At 45.6% G+C, this 22,836-nt stretch overlaps 1 protein-coding gene across 1 annotated transcript in view; it reads left to right on the top strand.

Annotated features, from left to right (window-relative positions):
* Nucleotides 1-22,836, top strand: part of SLC25A43 (solute carrier family 25 member 43) — a 36,114-nt gene that overhangs the window by 2,184 nt on the left and 11,094 nt on the right. Inside the window, exons 2-3 of the mRNA XM_059049693.2 lie at nucleotides 4,680-4,921; nucleotides 8,512-8,684. Coding sequence (XP_058905676.1) covers nucleotides 4,680-4,921; nucleotides 8,512-8,684 — 415 coding nt within the window. The remainder of the gene's footprint in view (nucleotides 1-4,679; nucleotides 4,922-8,511; nucleotides 8,685-22,836) is intronic.

The raw sequence follows: 22,836 nt of genomic DNA, 5'->3' as shown, positions 1-22,836 counted from the left end.
CTATCACCTCTACCTAGTTACCATTTCGTGTGTGTGTGTAAATCGTTGGAGTTTTACAACACCTGCCTCCTGCCCTGTAAGGTCCACAGGGCACGAAGTATTATGCCCACTTTACAGATGCACAGTTGGGCTCAGATTGGCCACGCCACTCGTCAGTGACAGAGCTGAGCTCCACCACCTGGCCTTCTGACTCCAATTCCCAGGCCCTATTACCTCATGCTGCCTTTCTCTCTGCCTTCATTAAGTGACCACGGTGTGCATGATGCTGGGGACGATGCAAGATGAAAGGGGCATGGTCCCTGTGCCCCAGAGCTTACAGAGCAAAAGAATGAGACTAGTGTGTCCATAGCATGTGATTACTAAGGATAAAGTGCCATAGCAATTCACACCTCTGATGACGGAGGAGGAGGAGAAGATGTGAAGATGTCACAGTGGAGAAAAACCATCGGAGTTTGGTGTTGGGAGAATGAGTAGGAGTTTTCTGGCAAAGATGGGGAGAAAGATACTGCAGATAATGCCACAAGCAAAGGCACAGAGGTGGGAAGGCATGCAGCGTGACTGGAGCATAAGGTGTGTCTCTGGCTGTAATGGGAAATACAGCCAGAAAAGCAGGTTGGAATGAGATCTTAGAGGGCCAGATTAAGGAGTTTGGACTTTACTTGGAATGCAAGGGTAGCTGTGGGGGATTTTTGATGGGGGAGTTCTGTGACTAAAGCAATTCAGCAGGAATTGTTGTCACCTCCTGACCATGAATTTGCAAAACAGTTGGTTGGGGGTAATGGTACAGCCTATGATTATGGGTTTGAACTAAGCATAAACCTCCAGAATGTTCAGAAAATGGAGTGGTTCAGTGACTTGTCCACAAACACAATTAACGGCAGAGCTGGAGCTTGAAACCGGGTCTTCGAGCTCCTTAGTGCAGGGCTCTGCCCAACATTGCGATGCTGAAGTGTCTCCTTACTTGGATTTACAGTTAAAAGAATCCACTCAGCAGAGTCTATTAGGAGCTAGGTCCTTGTGCTAAACAAATAAAACCTAACACAATGGATGGCTTTCAAATATATCAAATAGTAGACCCTCACCCAACTTTATGCCACAACTGTTTGTCTAGCTGTATAAACACTGGTTTGGGTCCCTGAAACTCTGAAATTGCTCATAACCAACACCATTTCCTTATCGTGTAATTGATTCATGAGTTTGTGTTTGGCTGCTAACTTGGGTTAGGTTGTAGTGTTGACAGTTCTACCTACATACATCCAGGGTGTGTATAATATCCATGTGCCTGAAAGGAAGGGGTTACTGCTGTTCACCAGCTTAGCCGGTTTCGCTGGAAAAAGCTTCTGCACAGTGTGTACAAGAGAGAGGAAGAGCAGGAAGGGGGACACTGCTGCTGCATCCAATCAGACAAGCACTTAAGATGTGGGGACCAGGATGATGTAATTAATGGCCTATCAGGGGTGCCCTGCCTTGACTCTGATTGTAAGAGGAACGATTTGTAGTCTCTGTATAGTAAAAGTCTGAGAAAAAGGACTTTCTTTGGTTCTTCTTTTTAATTTTGAATATTTGATAGCAAGACCCTACATTATAAAACAAACTCATAGAAGACAGAACTCCTCTTCCTAGTTCATCAAGTCATTCAGAGAACCAAGGGTCTAATGCCTCTCTTGTTGCCCCTATCAGTCATCTCTTTGGCAGGGCTGTTGAACTCTCTTAAGATCTATGCTGAATGCTAGCGCAGTGTCTGGCACAGTGTGGATGCATTAATGCATTAATGCCCTGGGAGTGTCGAGCAGGATGGGGAATAAGGAGGAGGCAATGAGAATGAATGGTGTTTCTTTTGGCATTCGAATTCCTGCTGCTTCTTGATTGTTCCCGCTTGCTGCAGACCACCCCTCCAGCCAAGCATTTCCACTTCCTGTCTCCCCTCCCCTGGCTAAGGTTCCCCTGCCACTTGATTGGCCAGGGGAGGGAGGAGGGAGGACCGAGGGAGTGTGCAGGCAGCGAAACCGAGGCAGACGGCCCACTGGTGAATGCCAACTTAGTTACCTGCATCTTTCAAAGGTTGCTGGTTCACTCAAATGACTGTTTCAGTTGGTGCAGTTAAGGTAGGGTGACAGAATGAAGTCCAGACTTTCCTACAGCTTGAAGGAGATGTTTTTAATCGATCAGTGTTTACTTGGGAGCAAAGGAGCGGTCCTAGAAGCCCTTCAGTGGTTTCACCTGAACTCTGGCTCGTCTTATTTATCAGAGAGGGGGCCCTGGCCTGCTGCCAAACTGAAAGAGCGGGAAATACACAACTTCACTGGAGCTTGGAAAGCCAAAGAACTGGGGATGCTCTCATTTTTAAAAAGATACAATACTTTTATTTTAGCCTAGCTCTGTCCACTTTCTTTTTATTCAAATCCTTGCTATCCCTCTCCTTCTCCCCCTCCCCACCCTCCGACAGAAAATATTATTTTTCCTGGTTTCCAAGCCTTTTTATTAAATTTGTCCTCATCAGCAAGAATGAGTAAAATTCCTTTGCTTCCTGGCCAGGGAACGTGCACCATGTAAAAGTCCCCTTAGAACAATTTCTGCCGAGGTGGGCCCTCATGACTGGGGATGCACTGCTTCCAGAAAGAGGGATTGTAACGGAGTGGCTTTCTATTCTGCATTTAGAAAAGTCCACCCAAAGCCCTTTTTTTTTTTTTTTTTTGTGGTACGAGGGCCTCTCACTGTTGTGGCCTCTCCCGCTGCGGAGCACAGGCTCCGGACGTGCAGGCCCAGCGGCCACAGCTCACGGGCCCAGCCGCTCCGCGGCACGTGGGATCCTCCCGGACTGGGGCACGAACCCGTATCCCCTGCATCGGCAGGCGGACTCCCAACCACTGCGCCACCAGGGAAGCCCCCAAAGCCCTTTTTTTTACTAAATTGTGAAACTGCAGAGAAACACAGAGAATAGTCTAGCAAACATTCATACACCCACCATGCAGAATTGACAGCATGAAAGAGAATTAGTTTAAAAGATACTTCAACTATCTTTTTTTTTACACAAGAAATAAAATATTACAGATAAAGCTGAAGTCCCCTTCATTCTGATTCCCAGTCCCATCTACTCTCCACCTTCCTGGGGGTCTATTTTATACTTTTTTATATGTATCTATATCTATCCATGATTAGTATAATATATGGTTTTATGGATGTGTTTCTTAATTTAAGTGTAGTCAGCCCTCTGTATCTTTGGGTTCTGCATCCATGGATTCAACCAACCACAGATTGGAAATATTGGGGGGAAAAAATTCCAGAAAGTTCCAAACAGCAAAACTTGAATTTGCCACACTCCAGCAACTATTTACATAGCATTTACATTGTACTAGGGATTATAAGTAATCTAGAGATGATTTAAATATATGAGAGGACAAATAGTATGCCATTTTATATGAGCGACTACTTGAGCATCTGCAGAGTTTGGTATCCGTAGGGGGTCCTGAAACCTGTGGATATACAGAGATGGCTGCAAATGGTTATCATACACTATAGGTCACTCTACAACTTGCTATTTTCACTCAACTTTATGCTTTTACGATTTATCCGTGTAAATACATAGTTCTAAGCACATTCATTTTAACTAAAGTATCATTGTATCACTGTTCTACAATTTATCCATTCCCCTACAGATGGACATTTAGATGGTTCGATTTCACTTACAAACAACGCTGTATGTGTCTTCATATGTACCCGTGCAAGAGTTTCTCTAGGACATGCACCTAGAAATGGAATTGCCGGGGTGAAAGTAGGCATTTTTCCAATTTTACTAGATACTGCAAAGTGACCTACCAATTTACACTTCTCACAGCAGTGGGTGAGCGTTCCTGTTTCCACAGTTTCTCACCATCACTTGATGTTATCAGACTTTTTAATCTTTGCCAGTCTGCTGGTTGAGAAGTGGTACTGTGTTATTGTGTTTATTTGTTATTTCCCTGACAGTTGGTGGGGTGGCACATCCAGTATATTTTTATTTATTTATTTATTTTTATTTTTTTTTTTTTTGCGGGCCTCTCACTGTTGTGGCCTCTCCCGTTGCGGAGCACAGGCTCCGGACGCGCAGGCTCAGCGGCCACGGCTCACGGGCCCAGCCGCTCTGCGGCATGTGGGATCCTCCCGGACCGGGGCACGAACCCGCGTCCCCTGCATCGGCAGGCGGACTCTCAACCACTGCGCCACCAGGGAAGCCCTCCAGTATATTTTTAAAAACTCAATTACTGGGGATGCTCAAAGTCATCGTTTCAAGCAATTTCATTTACGTTGCAACAGAATCAAAGGAGCACATTCCAGTTCCGTATTTACCAAGTGTTTCTGTTCATTTACACCCCACAGGCAAGCCAGTGTTGACAGTTACGCAGATAAAAGGGGGAAATGCTTGAAATGAAGTGAGGACTTAGGGTAGGTAGAAATAAGAGGGTTAGGTATCTCTTCCTTATAGCTGTTATATAAATTATAACAGCTAATTTTCTATAATTAGAATTATATTCATGAATATGAACATAATTGAATGTGTTATTCATTAATCCTAATACATTAGTAATTTTCATTTTGTAAAGCATTTCCAAATGCAGGGAAATGTTGCAATAAGTGGCATCGAGCACTCTAGCACAATCCATGGCTGATTCCCTTGGGCTTTTCTCCCTATTTTCTCCCAGGTTTGTTGTGCTGTTTACAGATGACCTGGGCCACATCTCCCAGTGGAGGTCCATCATGGCTGGGAGTCTTGCGGGCATGGTTTCCACCATCGTGACATATCCTACAGACCTCATCAAAACCCGGTTAATTGTGCAGAACATGCTGGAACCATCTTACAGGGGGATCCTCCATGCTTTTTCTACTATTTATCAACAGGAAGGGTTCCTGGCCCTTTATCGAGGGGTTTCCCTTACTATTTTAGGTAAGATTGAACTTTGCACCTTGTCCAAGAAAAGACTGTGTTCTTTGATGCATGCAAATGACTTGTATACCTTTGTTGGTAACCAGTTAAATCCATTTTACTGAGTTCAAGGGATAAATATGTATATGAATGTATTGTATACCTTTGTTTGTAACCAGTTAAATCCATATAACCGAGTTCAAGGTCATATGGATTCGGTCCACACAGAGTCGATTAGCTTCATTCTATTCCATAGCCATACAGCCCACTCCTAACTCTAGTCTGTTATATCCCAGGGAGGGAGTAGGACAGAGTACATGTGGCTCAGCACAAATTGATAGGAAGACAGTCCCACACACTCCCCATCTGACTGCACGAAAGAGTCTCCGCGTGCATCAGTACACATATGAGCACAACCAGGGTGGCAGCTGTAGCTTCTGTGGTCTTTGGAACCTTTGCCAGGGCTACACATGCACAGGTCACCAGGACCCCCAATTGCCAGTCCAGTAGACCTCTGCCTTTTATCCAACCTTTGTTGCAGCATTTGATGGGATTGATCACTCTATTCTGGAAACTTGGCTTCTAGGACCCCACTGTCTCCTAAATGTCTTTCCCACCTCTCTGCAGCTCGCTCTTATCTGGCTCATCTGACAATGCCAGCCCCCTGTGTGTCACTATCCCCCAGCTCCTGCCTTAGCTTTCTTCTCACCCTCCATACCCTCCCTGGGTGGCCTCATCTAAGCTAGTGGCTTGAACAAGCATCATTATACTCTAATGACTCCCAATCTCATCTCTATAATAACAATGACTAATTGCAGTCTACTATGTGCCAGGCCCTGTGCTAAATGGTTGGCATACGGTTCCTCATTTAAGCCTCATTTTACAGATGAAATAGATGCTTGGGGAAGCTAAGTGACTTGCCCGAGCTCACAGATAGAAAGTGGAAGAATCTAGCAGTATAACCCCAGAGCCCTCTCTCTTAACCACTGACTACTACCACTTCCCAATGGCAGTACAGATGCCTGCTATTGGACACCCTCACTTGATGCTCCCTTGGCTCACTGAAGTCAAGAGTAAACCTGATGGCCTCGTTAGTCGCACACCTGCCCCCCTCCTGTATTCCCTAATGAACAAGACCGCCTTTCTTTCACCCGGTGGCCCAAGCCAGAAGAAACCTAGAATCACTTCAACTTCAACTCCTCCTCTCACTCCACGCCCGCTTCAATCACAAGGGTTGTCAATTTCACCTCTTTTAACTCTCAAGTCTGCCCCCTTCTCCATCCCCATCTTCTCTGCCATAGGTCACACTCTCATCATCATCTTTCCTGCAGACACTTACGAGAGGCTCTTACCTAGTCCCAGTCTTGGGGCTCTGCTGCCCTAGTCCGCCCTGTGCCCTGCTGCCAGGGTGTGATGATCTTTCTAAGTGCAAGTTGATCATTTCACCAACCTCTTTCTTTCCACTGCCCTCCTTAAAAGCCTTCACTGACTCCTGTGAGCTACAGGGAAAAGCCCAGATTCCTTGTGGCATACTAGATCCTTCAGACCTGGCCCTGCCAGCCCCTCCTACCTCATCTCCTGTCACGTTCTACCTGCACTCCTGCTTTGGACATCTAGAAATACTTGCATTTCTTGGAAACACCACTCTCTTTCTACATGCTGTTCCCTCTGTCTGCTCTCCCAATGTCTGATGAACTCCTACTCATTCCTCAACACCCAGTTGAAAAGCTCCCTCTTCTGCGAAGTCCTTCTTGATTCCCCCAGGCAAAATTAATCCCTCTGATCCTTGTGTACCTAAAGTACTTTGTATAGCCCCCTTACTATGGCATATATCATCTGTCTGTCTCTCCCACTAGATGGTGAGCATCTCCAGGAATTAGCCTACTTACACCTCTGTATATTCCTGGCACCTGGCATAGGGCCCATCACATAGCATAAGCTCCACAGATGTTTTCTGAATGAAGGAAAATGTAGGGTTGGTGTGTCATTTTTAATGTGTTTATTAAATAAATATTACATTTTTCTAAAGATGAGCAACCCCACTAGTGTTAGCCCCTCTTTTAAATCTCATTTTGAGGGAGAAATTGAGTCCCTGCGTAAACTTCAGATTGCTCCCAAAGTTTCTGGTAGTTTCAAAGTGCCAACTACTGCACTACTTGCTCACCATCTTTTCCTAGAAAGGTGAGGCTGCCATACAGTGCAGGGTACCCACTGAGCCCTGATATGGCCACATCTCATACTATCTCACTCTTCAGGTTTCACAGAATGTTTCCTTCTCAGCTATAGATCAATTCCCCCTAGTCTCCAAAACTTGATTAAGTACCGCCTACTAACTATTTTTTTCATGGGAGTGATTTTTTTCCCCAACACTCTATTTTTTAAAATTCAAACACCCACAAAGGTTAAGAGAATTGGAAACAGCCTGGATAAACAACAAGGTCCTATTGTATAGCACAGGGAACTATATTCAATGTCCTGTAAAAACCATAATAGAAATGAATATGAAAAAGAATATATATGTATCACTGAATCACTTTGCTGTACAGCAGAAACTCACACAACATTGTAAATCAACTATACTCCAATAAAATAAATTTTTTTTTTTTTTTTGGTACGCGGGCCTCTCACTGTCGTGGCCTCTCCCGTTGTGGAGCACAGGCTCCGGACGCGCAGGCTCAGCGGCCATGGCTCACGGGCCCAGCCGCTCCGCGGCATGTGGGATCTTCCCGGACCAGGGCACGAACCCGTGTCTCCTGCATCGGCAGGCGGATTCTCAACCACTGCGCCACCAGGGAAGCCCTAAAATAAATTTTTTAAAAAAGAATTGGAGGGGCTTCCCTGGTGGCGCAGTTGTTGAGGATCCACCTGCCAATGCAGGGGACACGGATTCGAGGCCTGGTCCGGGAAGATCCCACATGCCACGGAGCAACTAAGCCTGTGCGCCACAACTACTGAGCTTGTGCTCTAGAGCCCGAGAGCCACAACTACTGAAGCCTGCGCGCCTAGAGCCCGTGCTCCGCCACAAGGGAAGCCACCGCAATGAGAAGCCCACGCACCGCAACGAAGAGTAGCCCCCGCTCGCTGCAACTAGAGAAAGCCCTCCTGCAGCAATGAAGACCCAACGCAGCCAAAAATAAATAAATAAATAATTTTAAAAATTGGAAACACCCATATACCTACCATATACCAGCTCCTTCAATTAATGTTTTTGCTTTATCTGTCCCTCTAACCATTCATCAGTCATATATTTTTTGATGATTTCCATGGAAGTTGCAAACATCAATACACTTCACCCCTCAACCCTTCAACATGCATATCATTAACTGGAGTTCAATATTTGTTTATGGCTCTTTTAAAAGTAAAATTGACATAGAGTACACAGATATTTAGGGAATCTTTGGATGCATGCATTTTGATCAATGACACAACCCATATCAAAATATAGCACATTATCATCACCCAAGAAAGTGCCTGCTGCTTCGGTTGGAGTGACTTGTTTAACAAGCCCAGAGCCGGTCCTGTTTACTTTCTCTGGATTCCCCACAGGCATTTATGTTCTCAAGCCAGTGTTTCCTGAGACATCACAGCCTCTCCCTGGCCTTGTTTTTCAGGTGCTCTCCCTTTCTCTGCTGGCTCCCTTCTAGTTTACATGAACCTGGAGAAAATCTGGAATGGACCTCGAGATCGGTTCTCTCTCCTCCAGAACTTTGCCAATGTCTGCCTGGCTGCCGCGGTGACCCAGACACTCTCCTTTCCCTTCGACACGGTGAAGAGAAAGATGCAGGTGAAGAGTTATGTTTGGGGGGGGGGGGGTTGTGGGTATGTGGGAGGGATGGCTTGCAGTGTTTGTGGGTGGGTAACAACAGCAAAGAACATGGAGACTGAGCGATGCCAGGTTTCCAAGGAGCTCGTGACTGCTCCTACAAACACTCTGCAAACCCTCACTCCGTGGCATTTCTGCTGCTAACCTCAGGGCAATGGACTCGAGCCCAAGCCGCCTCCCCATTCTCATCCTCTGCTTTTTTAGGTCTTTTATAAAGCACTTTTCTTTCCTCTCTTCATAGCTGCCACTGCCCATTACATCAAGGCGGCCTCCACAGGAGGACAGGGCACCCTTGCCTTCATAGCCTGTCCTTACTTCAGTGAAACAGACTGGAAAGAACCAAAATAAGCCAGGAACTATCAATAACAAGGGGCCAGTAGTCCCTGATTCCCCTGCTGAGGAAGTAACTGCATTTGAAACGGGCCGGTGTCTTAGTGGGATTGGCCCTGCATCTTCCTAATTGTTACCTAGGAAAACTCACAGTTTCTCTACAGACCACAGAGACAAAAGCCTGATATCTGAAGTCTCAAAGAGAGGAATTGGCTTAGCCTAGAATCAGCCAATTTTGATCCAAGAAAAATCAGAGTAGTCCAAGTAAGGTTGGGGGTTACAGGCAGGTCCACACAGGGCAGGGGTGGGAGTCAGTGGACTCAGAATCAAGCAAGGCTTCGCATCTGCCCTGAACCCTGCTCACTCTCCGCCAGCCTCCCTTCAGACTCCACATCCACAGGCTTGCCTGCCTCCCTGGCCTCTTCCGGGCAAATCTTGATTTATACAATTGATGTATTCCTGAAGAGCTGCTTGGATATTAATTTGGGGGAGTTGGATCCAATTTTAAATGATCAGTCCCCACTGAGTTTGTTTTTCCCCATGTCTCTAACTTGTCCCTCTGCTATCTCAGTGGCCCCCGGCTTCTCCACGTGGTTTTCTTGGCCAGGCCAGGCCAGGCCTCACTTGCCTCAGCACTGAAAAGCCCGCAAGTACTTATCTCAACCTATAGAGAAAAGCTGCCTTCAGAACAATACACATCACAATTACACCCAATTCTGCTGCTCCAACCCATCACACTTTTCATCTGTCTGGGTTGCGTTCCTTTCCTGTCCTTTGTCCAAACACATTTTTTAAATTGTCACGTTATTGTAATTTTAACACAGATGCAAGTTTAAAGCTTGCTTAGTGCATGCTTATTTATAAAAGCCATTATTCCTCATTTTAAGAGTAATGTACATACACTTAAAAATGGTTAAAATGGTCAATTTTATGTTGTGTGTTTTACCACAATTTAAAAAAAAGGAATGCACATAGATTATAGAAAATTTGGGAAATGCAGAAAAATACAAAAAAGAAAACAATAATTACCTATAAGCCCAACACCTATGCATTATGATGATTAATAGTTTTACTTCTGTGTATGTTCATATGTGTATGCATATGTGTGTGCGCATAAATATAAGTATATAATATATGCATATGGAAAGTTATTTTTCACAAAATTGCATTCCTACTGTATATAAAAATGAATATCTTTTTTTTCACTTATTTTATAATGGATAGTGCCTCAGGCCATCAAGTATTAAGAGCATCTTTTCTAATTGTCACATGTATTGCACCATATGGATGTGCCATAACTTAAAAAAATAAAAAACACATTTATTCCCTCAAAGTTCCGGAAGCTAGACATTTAATATCAAGGTGTTGGCAGGGCCATGCCCCTTTTGAAGGCTCTGGGGGAGGATTCTTCCTTGTCTCTTCCAGCTTCTGGTAGCCCTAAGCATTCCTTGGTTTGTGGCAATACAACTTCTATCTCTGGCTCCATCCTTCCATAAATAACAATTTCTGTTTTTTAATATTCAGGCTGTTTCTAATTCTTCAGTGTGATAACACCACATTAAAACCCCTGTATTTTTTCACATTTGTGATGACACCCTTTAGCTGTATTCCTAGAAATACAGGCCACAAGATAAAAACAATTCTAAGGCTCCTAATGAAGTTTGCACCCCAGAAAGGCTGTAAGTTTACGCCTGCACCAGCAGTGGGTAGGGTGGTCCATCTCAACTCCCATAAATAGTAATGACTATCACTTTCTAAATCCTTGTGAACCTAATAATAGCCGAAAAATGCTGGCACGTTACTTTAATTTGAGTTTCACTGATTATAAGCAAATTGCATGTTTTTCATTTATCAATTTGTCCTTTGTATTTCTTTGTAAATTTTCTGTGTCCATTGCCTATTTTTCTAGGCTAGTCAGCGTTTTTTACTAATTGGTAAGAAGTCTTGATATGTTAAAGATATTAACCCTTTGTCGTACACTGCATGCATTTTTCCCAGTTTGACAGTTGGCTTCTACTACTGTTTATGTGGTTATTATACATATTTTTAAATTTTTATGCAAATATATATATATATATATATATATATATTACTATTTGGGGGTTTCTAACTTTGCTCTTCTGTGTAAAAGGCCTACCCCATCCCACAGTCATATGACTATTCACTTATATAGTTCTTTAAATATTTCTGTTGTAATTTTTACACTTATCACTTTATTTAGAATTTACCTGAGGTATGATGTGAGGTAGTCATCTGACTTTAAAAAAAAAATAGTTTACCAATTGTTTAAGCACCATTTTTGGAATAATCTCTTTTCCCCACTACTCCGTGCTGCGACTTTTACCACATCCTAGATATTTGTATATGTTCTAGAGTCTGTCTTGGGGCTGTGTATTCTGAGCTGTAGTTTTGTCAGCCTGTCCTCGTGCCAGTCCTACACTAGTTCAATTCCTATAGCTTTATAATACCTTGTAACGTCTGACAGGGCATCTACCCCCCTCACCCCTCCTCTTTTCAACATTTCCTAGATTATTTTCAGTCATTTGTTCTTCCTGATGAACTTTAGAACTACCTCGTGATTATGACTGGAGTTCAACCTATATACTTGGAATAATTTATGTAAAATATTCTGTCTTTATTCAGGAATACTGTGTATCTCCCCTATAGCTTCAGTCTTCTTTCTTTACATTGAACCCATATGACATTGCCAACATCCTACCTTTTTTTGACTTACCCAAAGGGCAACTTCATATGGTTAACTCTTATAAAAGTTGATTTCTTCATATGATAATTATGCTCTTTCTAAAAAAGATAGCTTCTTAAAAAAGGTGAGGTTGCGTGGGAAGGAGGTATGATATACTACAAGCTTTTTATTCATTTTTTTAAACATCCTGGCCCTAGGAATTTATCTACCTGTCAGGAGTGAGAATGGGCTCTCGCTGGAGGTGGATGAAACTAAGGCTGCTTATATCACTGGCTTCCGTGCTTTGAGGATTGCTTTTTGAAATCGTAGAGCCAGAGGCGTCTCGCCAGCACTTTCTGGCACCTCTTATAATTTAGTGTTCCTTATGCAGAGTTCAAGGTTTAGTGAGTTCACTTCCTCCCCATAGCAAGCCTGCTCAAACCCAGGGCTTTGAGCCTTGGGGTTGGAGCAGTCAGTGAGAAAGGGTAAGAGTCTAGGACCAACTCTGGTGTGTGGGTTTTTTCCCTGCACCAAGGAAGTCTCCAACGGCAGCTGAGTGTCCTACAATTCCACTCAACTCGGACACTCTCTACTCGGAGACAGCATCAAATTCCACAGGCCAAGGGCTCAGTCCCACAAGACTGTCCCCCCACTTCAAATGCCGATGTCAAGTCCGGGTTGTCACCTGTGCTTCTGAAGTATAAATTAGAGGTTCCCACAGCCCCATCCTTGGATTTAATTAATTAGCTAGAGTGTCTCACAGAACTCAGGAAACCAGTTGACTAAGTAGGTTACTGGCAACCAGGCCCCATCCTTAGGTGCTTTTCAAAAGTCACTGTATTAACATAAACTCAGACGTGGTTGAAAGGGGTTTGTTATGAATATCAAGTCACCTGTATTGCTCTCATCACTTAGGTAATGTCAAGGATTATAGAAGCTCTATGCCAGAAATGAGGACGAAGACCAAGTATATATTTCTTATTATACATCACAATATGACAAAGGGTTTCAGATGAAATTCAGTGACATCTAAATGTGAGGGTGGAGGTTTCAGTCTTCTCTGTAAACTTTTAGCTTTCCTTTTTCCACCTGAGATCTAGAACAATGACCTCTTATGGGGTAATCTAGCCACCACTACATTCTACCCTAGAATATATACCTACCACAACAATCTGCTGTACACTAGAAGTGGGTATTTGGGGGTAAATTTGATCATATTTTCCCTGGTATGGAAACTTTATGCATAATGCATACACAGAGCTTCAACAAGAAGCTTTCAAATAAGTGCAAAGTCATGATGGTTGTAAAAAAAAAAAAAAAAAACAAAAAAATCCAGAGAGGCAATTGCATGGTTTTCACAAACTATGATCAGCATCCAGTTATGAATGACAACATAAATGCCATCCAAAGATACGGGAAGCGAAATCTTACGGTTGCGATCAAAGTGTTATTTTACAGGAGTTAATAAACACTCAGTAATACCTTGTCCCGCCTACTTAAAAAAAATGAACTCCGCAAAACAGAACCACAGGCTGCTTTTAAATGCAAACATGCGTTACTTTCTCTGGCCATTAGATGTCGCTGCAGTAACGGGGCTTATCTGAGCACTACCTGAGGGTATGGGAGCCTTGCAGCTGGTGATCACCGACTAGTTAACAGCCCCCTAATCCCTGCTCAAAATACATCTTCAGTTCGGAGAGTAAGGAACCTAGAAACAACAGGCTAACCCTAAATTCTACTGTGGCTGTTGTTCCTGCAGAGCACTCAGTCCAACTTCTCCAAGAAGAGAGACCTTTAATAACAGTCTCCCCGCCACCCCCTGTGGGGGAGCAGGCAGTGTTTGCCCGCAGAATTTAAAAGGAGAGAGCTTTGCAGGGCGGCCGGGCTGCTCTGACCTGAACACACTTAATGGTAACATTTGCATTCCATCGGCTTTCCTCCTTACACTGTCCATCAGGAAGCAAATCAATGTCAGGTGTCTGTTAGATAACAAGCCGGACAGGGAATTTCCTGAACCCACATACCGACTGGCCACTTTGTCTGAATGTCTCATTCTCCTAATGTATGCTTTATCCAGACACACACATACACACACAAAATCTGTCCGTTGAATGCCGCATCAGGTTGGAAGTCTCTTGAACACTAATGACAGTAATCATAAGTCTTGTTTAACCAGCTGAGCCCTTCCTTCACCGTGCTTACACTCATTTTATTCCCTTTTCTTTTTCTCACCCCGGCTCCTGGCTGGCATGCTAGAGACTGGAGAGGTAAATAAATTATGCATGTGCATGTTTTGATGGGATGGTTTCTGGTGGGAAGGGGGTGAGTCAGCCCTGCGCACAGATAGGATGAGGTGCCCCCATACCTGGGGCGCTTTCATGGCCCCCAGGAACACGCTGCCTAAATGCCCTTGGCCACACTTCAGCACATTTCAGCTCGAGCTCTTCCAGGTATATACCCGGCCTTTCCACTTTCGTCTCTCCCACACCTGGCCCTGAGCTTGGGACCAAAGAGGCTTGCAGCACTTAATGTATTGGGAGGACAAGTAGAACAGTAAAATACTGATGGAGATTAGTTTGATGAATCTGTGGGCTCTCCACAAGGACCAGGGAGTCCTGAGCAAATGGTTCTCTGGACAGTTCATGTGGATCAGGAGGGAGGCACCAGGCACAAGCTCAGTCTCCCACAGCTCTGCCTGACCCCCCTCCCTGCAGCCCGTATTAGGTGTCTCCGTTTCATTAAACATAAAACCAAGTGGTAGCCTGTTGCTTTCTACCCAGGGGACTTCGACCCCATCAGGGCTCACAAGGCAAGCAGGATTAGGCCAGGTCAGCATTTGAACTGAAAGCACATAAGATGAAGGACAGAGGTAGTATCCAAGGGGCACAGCTGACTGAGCAGAAAAGGCACGGTCCCTGAGTGAAGAGAGGGCCCCAGCTGTTCAGACAGATGCTTGAACCTGCCTGAGATGCTGAACTGGGCACCGCACGTAGCTTCATCCTTTCCCGCCAGGGCGCCCCGCCCCTCTCGTGGTTCCTCCCGCTCGGCTCCACATCCTCAGCCCTGAGCCACGTTTCCCGAGCCCTGGTCCCACACTTCTCATTGTTTACCGGACACTGCCATTTGGCTGTCGCCTCTCCAGGGTCACCTCGAAGTATGTATCAAACTGTCTTCCCAAGGTTCTGCATTTCACTGCTGTCATTGCCCCAGCCACCCAGGCTGCAGACCCGGAAGTTGTCTTTGACTCTTTTTCTCTTCCCCCTCCCCCAGTCAACCTTGAACCCAGTTGGGTCTTCATTCCTAACGCTCCCACGTTGGTCTTTCTTTTTGTCACTGTCCCTGCGCTAATCTAGGACCTTAACAGCTCATACCTAGGCGACTGCAGTAATCCTCTAATTGGTCTCAGGATTAACTCTAAAACTGATCATAAGCATTGGGTACTAATGTACCAGGCACTGTGCTAAGGGCTTTGCGCTCATTATCTCATTTAATCCTGGCAACAAACCTGCCAGGTGGGCACTGTGCTTATCAAGCCCATTTCACAGAGGAGAAAATCAAGGCACTGAGAGGTTCTGTAACCTGCCCAGGTTCACGCACTCAGTCACTGAGGAACCTGAGATGTGACTTATCACCAGGGCCAATATTCATTTCAGTCCCCTCCAGCCCAGGTTTCTGCCAGACAAATTTTCTTAAGATCTGCCTGCGTTATGTCCTTTATTGCTCTGAGAGAATAAAGGCTGAGCCCCTTGGCCTGGCAGGCTGCCCTTACCAACTTTGCCGCGCTCGTTGCACAGAGGCCCCGTATATCAGGAGTCGCAAAATCAGATGCCGGCAGGAACTTGGAAGTAACGGGTAAAAGAGAAAGTAGGGAAACCCAGGTAACATAACACTCACCCCCTAGAGAATAAGGATTCCGATGCAGTCTGAGCCATCCTGGCTTTCAGAAGCATTCTGGAGCGCCAACTGCACTGTGCTCGCAAAATGTGACCAGCATCTAAGTATGAATTGCAGCGTGGAACAGGGGAGGCTGCAGCAAGTTCCTCTTCTCCAAAGGATAGATGCCATTTAGAAATGTGGGCCCACTTTTCAAGGAAGCCTGAAATCCAGATTTTTATGTAAGATCCCAATTTTTCAATGTTGGCAAATAAAAATTGTTAAATCCTGCCAGGGCTAAACAGAACATGCCTTTTTCTGACCTCTGCTCTGTTCCAGCCTCCAATTCAATCAAAATTCTCTTAGCCCCCCTCCCCCATCCCCCTGAAGAATAAGTGTATTACACATTCCTGTCCCCTCTGCCTGGAGCATCTACCTCCATCTCACCTGACATCTGCCTCGTGGTGGCTGTCTCTTCTGACGTACAACAGCACACATCTGCTGCTTTCGTTTGATAAAGGAGTTGGCTTTTCCTACCCCTCAAACAGCTATCCTATCGTGATGGATAAAGGCAGGTGTTTTGCCTCTGTAGAACCACAAATGGGGGTGTTCCCCACGGCCTCGGAGGGGATTCGGGGGTAGGAGAATCAAGGTTAACTAACAGGGTGCTCTGCCGATAACTGCAGATGCTGTTTTCACTGTCACTCCCACCCCACCCACAAGGGCATATTTTGTTCCAAAAGCTTTGTGGGTGAACAGCCCCTTTTAAATGATGCTCTTAGCCGGTATGTGTGCTCTGGTCCAGCTGGTTTATTTTCCGCAGCATTTCTCCGCGTGCCCCACCTTCTGTCATCTCTCCACCACTGCAGCACATGTCCACCCTGTCTGAGCCCCCTCCTGAAGCCTTCTCTCCCCTCCTCAAGAGGAAGAAGTCTCCCCATTCTGAACGCCCAAAGCTCCCTCTCGCTATAGCTCTCAGGCCCATGTCACATGCTTCCTTGTATCGTAATCTTCTGTGTCCATTATTCCTTCTAGACTTTGAGCTCTCTGCCTTTGGGACGTATGTCTTACACATTTGTATGTCCCCACAGCACGTAGCCTCATGTAGCAGGCACTCGATACTTGTTTAAAAATGAATGAAGTTCAGGGCCGGCTTCTGAGATCTCACTGCCTTGTGAGTACAGAATTGAACCTTAGCTGCTGCTGGGTGAGCCCCAAGTCTGTGTGCTTGTCCCTGCCCCTGCTGAAGGTAAGAACAGCCTGCCCTTTCCCCGGCCTGCTGACCTAGGGAAACCTCGGCTTGTCCCATGTCTCAAACTGCCTGCAATCCGCTCTCTGAAAGTGCGCTATCTCCCACCCCCTACCTTAGCTCTCCAGTTGTGTATCGCAGCTCCAACAGCTGTTACCATTTCAAGATAAGTAAATATGCTAAAAGGACAGAGTAAAACAGCCTTGATGTACACCCCCCTCTTCGTGGCAACCTCCCACCGCTTTGTACAGCGCCTGGAAATGCCTGATGAATCAGCATCATAGCACTTGTATTCGTCAGTTTGTTGACTTCAGTAAATGTGATATGAATGAACAGGTCTAAATCTGTGCCCTCCTTTGGTGGGGAGGCGTTTGTCAGGGGTAAGGATGGGGACAAAAATATGTCTGGAGGAGGTAACGAAAGGAAAGTTCCCCCTGGGAATAAGAAATTGTAATAATGTGATAATAACTACCATTTATTGGTCATGTGATACAGCTATCATCCCATTCCATCCTCTTTATCCACCCTATTAAGTATTGTTATTATTCCTAGTTTCTAGGTGAGGAAATGAGGCACAGAGAGTGTAACTTGCCCAACAGTCACTTAGCTAGCAAGCGGGGCGGGGGGCTGGGATTGAACCTACGTCTCTCCTTTAGGCCCATGCTTTGTCCACCAGGACTGTAGGGGCTTGGTCCTAGATGCTAGGTAATCGGTTATTTTTTTTTTTTTCCAGTTCTCTTGCCCTGGGTGTGGGAGTAGAGGATGAGGGAGAGGGAAACCTAACCTTGAGATTTGGGAGCACTCGGCCTCCTCGGTTGAAAAAAACAGTAGTGAGCAAGCTCAGAAACAGGCCAGGGAATGGTTAACTCAAGTTGGAGAAAAAAAAAACCTTTGGAAAACCAGGCTGTCAGCGGCTCTGGCTTTCTTTGGTCACTGGCAACCTGACAATGGAAGGCTTGAAGCTGGCAGGTTGGAACGAGAAGCAGAGAACATTCAGCAGCCATGGACCTTTGGCTGCTGCAGACTGGCCACTCCGCTCGGACGGACTGGGAAGAAAGCCCCTCCGGCTCACCAAGCCCCTAGCAGAGCAGGTGCAAAGCCCCAGGAGGGGAAAGTAGATCGTTCTCATCACACCTGCTAGGAAGCGCTAAGCGAGTTTCAGATGTACCACCTAGTTCAACATTTCTTGGTTGACATCGTTGTCTATCGTCAGTAGGAATAGAGTTCTATTTCCCCAGCACAGCCGACTTGCCCGATGATCCTGAAGTACAAACACTGCTGGGTTCTAAGCTCTCAGGGTCATGGGAGAGGAGGAGAACCTACCTTTTTAGTTCGTTGCATTTTTAACTCCTTGCCGTCATCTTGCTCTGGGGGCTGGCCCCTCTGGGGACTGACTTCTTCTGCCTAAGTCAGTAGCATTGCCTTGGCATTCTGAGAAAAAAGTATGCTTTTCGGATCCAGGTAGATGTCTGGACATCCCTCAGGCCAGGTGGCTTCGTTTGAGCATCATCGTTAAGGTGTAAGGAAAGGAAAAGTCTCCCCTTTGTTTTTTGCCAAAGGTGTAGAGTGCCCTAAATACTTTAGGGATGGCCGTTGTTGATCATGGAAAGGAGACTGTCCCCTAGAGGGCAGGCAAAAGGAGGGAGTAGAGGGGAGCCTTCCTAATCCCACTCATTGTGAAATCACTCCGCCCTTTCTCTTGACCTGAGATGAAGTCTGGGTATCAAAATGGCCACCCTCTGCTAAGCAGACTTCTTTGAGCTCCAGCTAAACAATAACAGCAGCTAAGACAGGCGTTCCCCTTCCCCCTGCCTCCAGAGTGGGGGTGAAGAGAGAGAGGTAGGGGAAAGGGAAAGAAAGGTCCCAGAAAAGGCCTGCTGTCAGCCAAGAAAGGCCCGCAGCTGTGAGCAGTCATCTGCGGCTCCTGCTGTCAGGGGATGAGCCCTGGGGTTTGCCCTTCCCTCCGCTGGCCTCAAGCCAGCTTTAGAAACGCAGCACCAGTTTTTACCTCCTTTCCTCCACAGAGCCCTTGTTCATTTGTTTTTGACAGCCGTGTTCATCTTAAAGCTTTCATGGGCAGATTAGCTCATTGGTCCAGAGTGTGGGCTTTGGATGCCATCCCTGTCCCTTACTCTTTCCATGAACTTGGGTAAAGCCACATCGCCTCTCTGAACCTCGTCTTCCTCATCTGTAAAACACGGGGAGAAGCCTAATGCCTGGCTCATATCCCCATGGAGAAGACTGAATTGGGTTAATGCAGATACAGAGCCAGGCACAAGATAAACACTCAATATAAATACTCAATAAAACCGAGGTACTATTTTTATTGTTCTTGAAGCATCTCTTCAGAATCTACGCATGGCGTTGAAGGCCTGATTAGAACCATAAAAGCCGGGCCAGGTGTGTTTATGCGTTTCCTGTGATCACTGTAAACACACAAATGAGCTAGCATCGCAAGACCTCAAAAGATCTTCCGTCTCTATAGATAATGGTGGTCAGGGATGGTAGGGGAGTGGATCATTCATTCGTTGGGTTAATTTAACAGGCGTTTACCTAGAGGCCACCCTGTGCAGATACTGCCTATGTCTGTATTCCCATCCTGCAGAAAACTGGCATCTGCCAAATCTTCTCCTGGACCCTTCCCACCCAGTCTCACTCCCAATCAAGGTGACACTAGGGTTCAGTGGTTAGGACTCCGTGCTCTCACTGCTGAGGGCCTGGGTTCAATCCCTGGTCGGGGAACTAAGATCCCTCAAGCCGTGGGGTGCAGCCAAAAAATAAAAGTTAAAAAAATTAAAAATTAAATTTAGGGCTTCCCTGGTGGTGCAGTGGTTGAGAGTCTGCCTGCCAATGCAGGGAACACGGGTTCGTGCCCCGGTCCAGGAGGGTCCCGCGTGCCGCGGAGCGGCCGGGCCCGTGAGCCATGGCCGCTGAGCCTGCGCGTCCGGAGCCTGTGCTCCGCGGCGGGAGAGGCCACAGCAGTGAGAGGCCCGCGTACCGCAAAAAAAAAATAAAAAAATAAAAATAAATAAATTAAATTTTAAAAGGTGACACTAAAAGTTGGCTCTTGGGCCACTGCCGCTCAGCATGCGCTCCCAGGCCTCTCTGCTGCTCCGCTTGCATGCATCTCAATTGCTTTCTGGCCCGGTTGCACTTTTAATTTCCCCGCCCCCGCCCCCAATCGGCACATGGGAACTGTTTCTTCTCTTCCCAAGCAAAATACTAACCTGTGGTCCATTTACTCGCTTCCCCCGTGTCATTGCGGGCTTTCCGAGCAGGTCCTCGGGCACCTCGGCCAGGATGGGGGGTAACTTGTAGGCTTGCCAAGCCCAGGGAAGCTGCCTGCACCCGTTTGTGTGGACGTCCCCACCACGGAGCCAGGGTGCTTCTCGGCTGTATGAGGATAACTCTTGGGGACCTAGCTCTGCCAAGAGAAACTTGGGCCATGTGGCTCACAGGACATAAAGGTCCTTTTACTTCAATACCATTGGCTTTTTTTTTTTTTTGTCTTGTTTGACTATTGGGGATTTGCCAAAGGACAAAAGCCTCCTACCACAACTGCCTTCCACGCATGTATGTCCTCAGATGGCTTGGGAAGTGGACCACATGGTCTTCAGGTTGCGTCCCATATGGCTACAGAAGATAAAAGTTGTTTCCAAATAACAAGTGAAAGGTTCTGAGCTGTTTGCTCCAACTAGCAGACTCTCTTTTTTTGTTGTTTTTGGTTTTGTTTTCTTTCTTTGGTCTCTCCTTTTAAATGCTTTTTTTAAAAAATTAAGACTTTGGGGGGTTTTTGGAGCAGTTTTAGGTTCACAGCAAAACTGAGAGGAAGGTGCAGAGATTTCCCATATACCCCTTCCCCACACGTGCGCGGCCTCCCCCATTACCCACAGCCCCCACCAGAGGGGTGCATTTGTTACCAAGGATGAAGCTACACTGACACATCAGAATCACCCAAAGTCTGTAGTTTACCTTAGGGTTCACTCTTGGTGGTGTATATTCTATGGGTTTGGACAAATCTATACTGATATGTATCCATCATTATAATATCATACAGAGTATTTTTCTCTGCCCTAAACATCCTCTGTGCTCTGCCTGTTCATCCTCTCCCCCAAACCACTGATCTTTTTACTGTCTTCATATTTTACCTTTTCCAGAATGTCATATTGTTGGAATCATACAGTATGTAGCACTTTCAGATTGGCTTCTTTCACTTAATAATATGCATTTAGCTTTGCTCTGTGTCTTTTTGTGGCTTGGTAGCTCATTTCTTTTTCATGCTTAATGATATTTAATTGTCTGATACCACAGTTTATTTATCCATTCACATACTGAAGGACCTCTTGTTGCTTCTAAGCTTTGGCAATGATAAATAAAGCTGCTTTAAACATCCGTGTGCAGGTTTTTGTGAGAACATAAGGGTTTTTTTTTTTTTACCTACTTTAGGTAAATACTAAGATCTAATGTAATCAGTACAATTGCTGGCTCCTATGGCAAGAATATATTTAGTTTTGTAAGAAACCACCAAACTGTCTTTCAAAGTGACTGTAGCATTTAACATTCCCAGCAGCAGTGAATGAGAGTTCCTGCTGCTCCACATCCTCACCAGCATTTGTTGCTATCAGTGTTCCGGATTTTGGCCATTCTAATAGGTGTGTAGTGGTAATTGGGTTGTTTGTTTTCTTATTGTTGAGTTTTAAGAGTTCTTTGTGGGCTTCCCTGGTGGCGCAGTGGTTGAGAGTCCGCCTGCCGATGCAGGAGACACGGGTTCGTGCCCCGGTCTGGGAAGATCCCACATGCCGCGGAGCGGCTGAGCCCGTGAGCCATGGCCGCTGAGCCTGCGCGTCCGGAGCCTGTGCTCCGCAACGGGAGAGGCCACAACAGAGAGAGGCCCGCATACCGCAAAAAAAAAAAAAAAAAAAGAGTTCTTTGTATGTTTTGGATAACGGTCCTTTATCAGATATGACTTTCACCAATATTTTCTCCTAGTCTGTGGCTTGTCTTCTCATTGTCTTAATTAATGCTCTTTTAAAATTAATATTCTACCTTTTGCATAGGTAACATATGCATATGATACAAAATCCAAAAGGTACAAAGAGTGTCCATTGAAAAGTAAGCCTTCCCCAACCTTTGTCCCTGGGACTCCCAGTTCACTGCAGAGAAAACACTGGTTGTTTCCAGTTTCTTACCTGGTCGTTCCAAAGGTGGTCTATGCAAAGATACACATAAACGTGCACATTTATGTTCTTTTTGTTTTTAGATAATCAGCAGCACGCTACATATACTCTTCTGCACTGTTTTTTTTGTTTTGTGTTTTGTTTTTTTTTTTTTTTTTTTGCAGTATGCAGGCCTCTCACTGTTGTGGCCTCTCCCGTTGCGGAGCACAGGCTCCGGACGCACAGGCCTAGCGGCCATGGCTCACGGGCTTAGTTGCTCCGCGGCATGTGGGATCTTCCCGGACCAGGGCACGAACCCGTGTCTCCTGCATCGGCAGGCGGATTCTCAACCACTGCGCCACCAGGGAAGCCCTTCTGCACTGTTTTTTTCACCTAAAAATGTATCTTGGAGATGGCACCTTATCAGTCCAGATGGAGCTGCCACGTATTTTTAAATGGTGACATAGTATTCCATAGTCTGATGTACTGTTTCTTTAACTAGCCCTCTATTGATGGATATTTAGATTATTTCCAATTTGCTGCTGTTACTAACAATACTGCAACAAAAATCCTCGTAACACATCATTTCCCACAGGGGCAAATATATCTGTAGGATAGATTCCTAGAAATAGGATTGCTTTGGTCAAGGGTATATGAGTTTTACATCTTCATAAATATTGTTTAATTATTTCAGAACTCACGGAAAGAATGAACAACCTAAAATGTTGCCTCTGTTGGAAGGCCTCTATGGAGTTTATCACAGAAACAATCAAGCACATTGCTTTGAAGAATTTACCTTTCATTTCCATCAACTGCAAGTTC

The sequence above is a fragment of the Kogia breviceps genome, chromosome X, assembly GCF_026419965.1.
Source record: "Kogia breviceps isolate mKogBre1 chromosome X, mKogBre1 haplotype 1, whole genome shotgun sequence".
Classification (NCBI taxonomy): Eukaryota; Metazoa; Chordata; class Mammalia; order Artiodactyla; family Physeteridae; genus Kogia; species Kogia breviceps.
The sequence above is the reverse complement of the archived record's forward strand: the minus strand, read 5'-3'. Positions and strand labels throughout refer to the sequence as shown.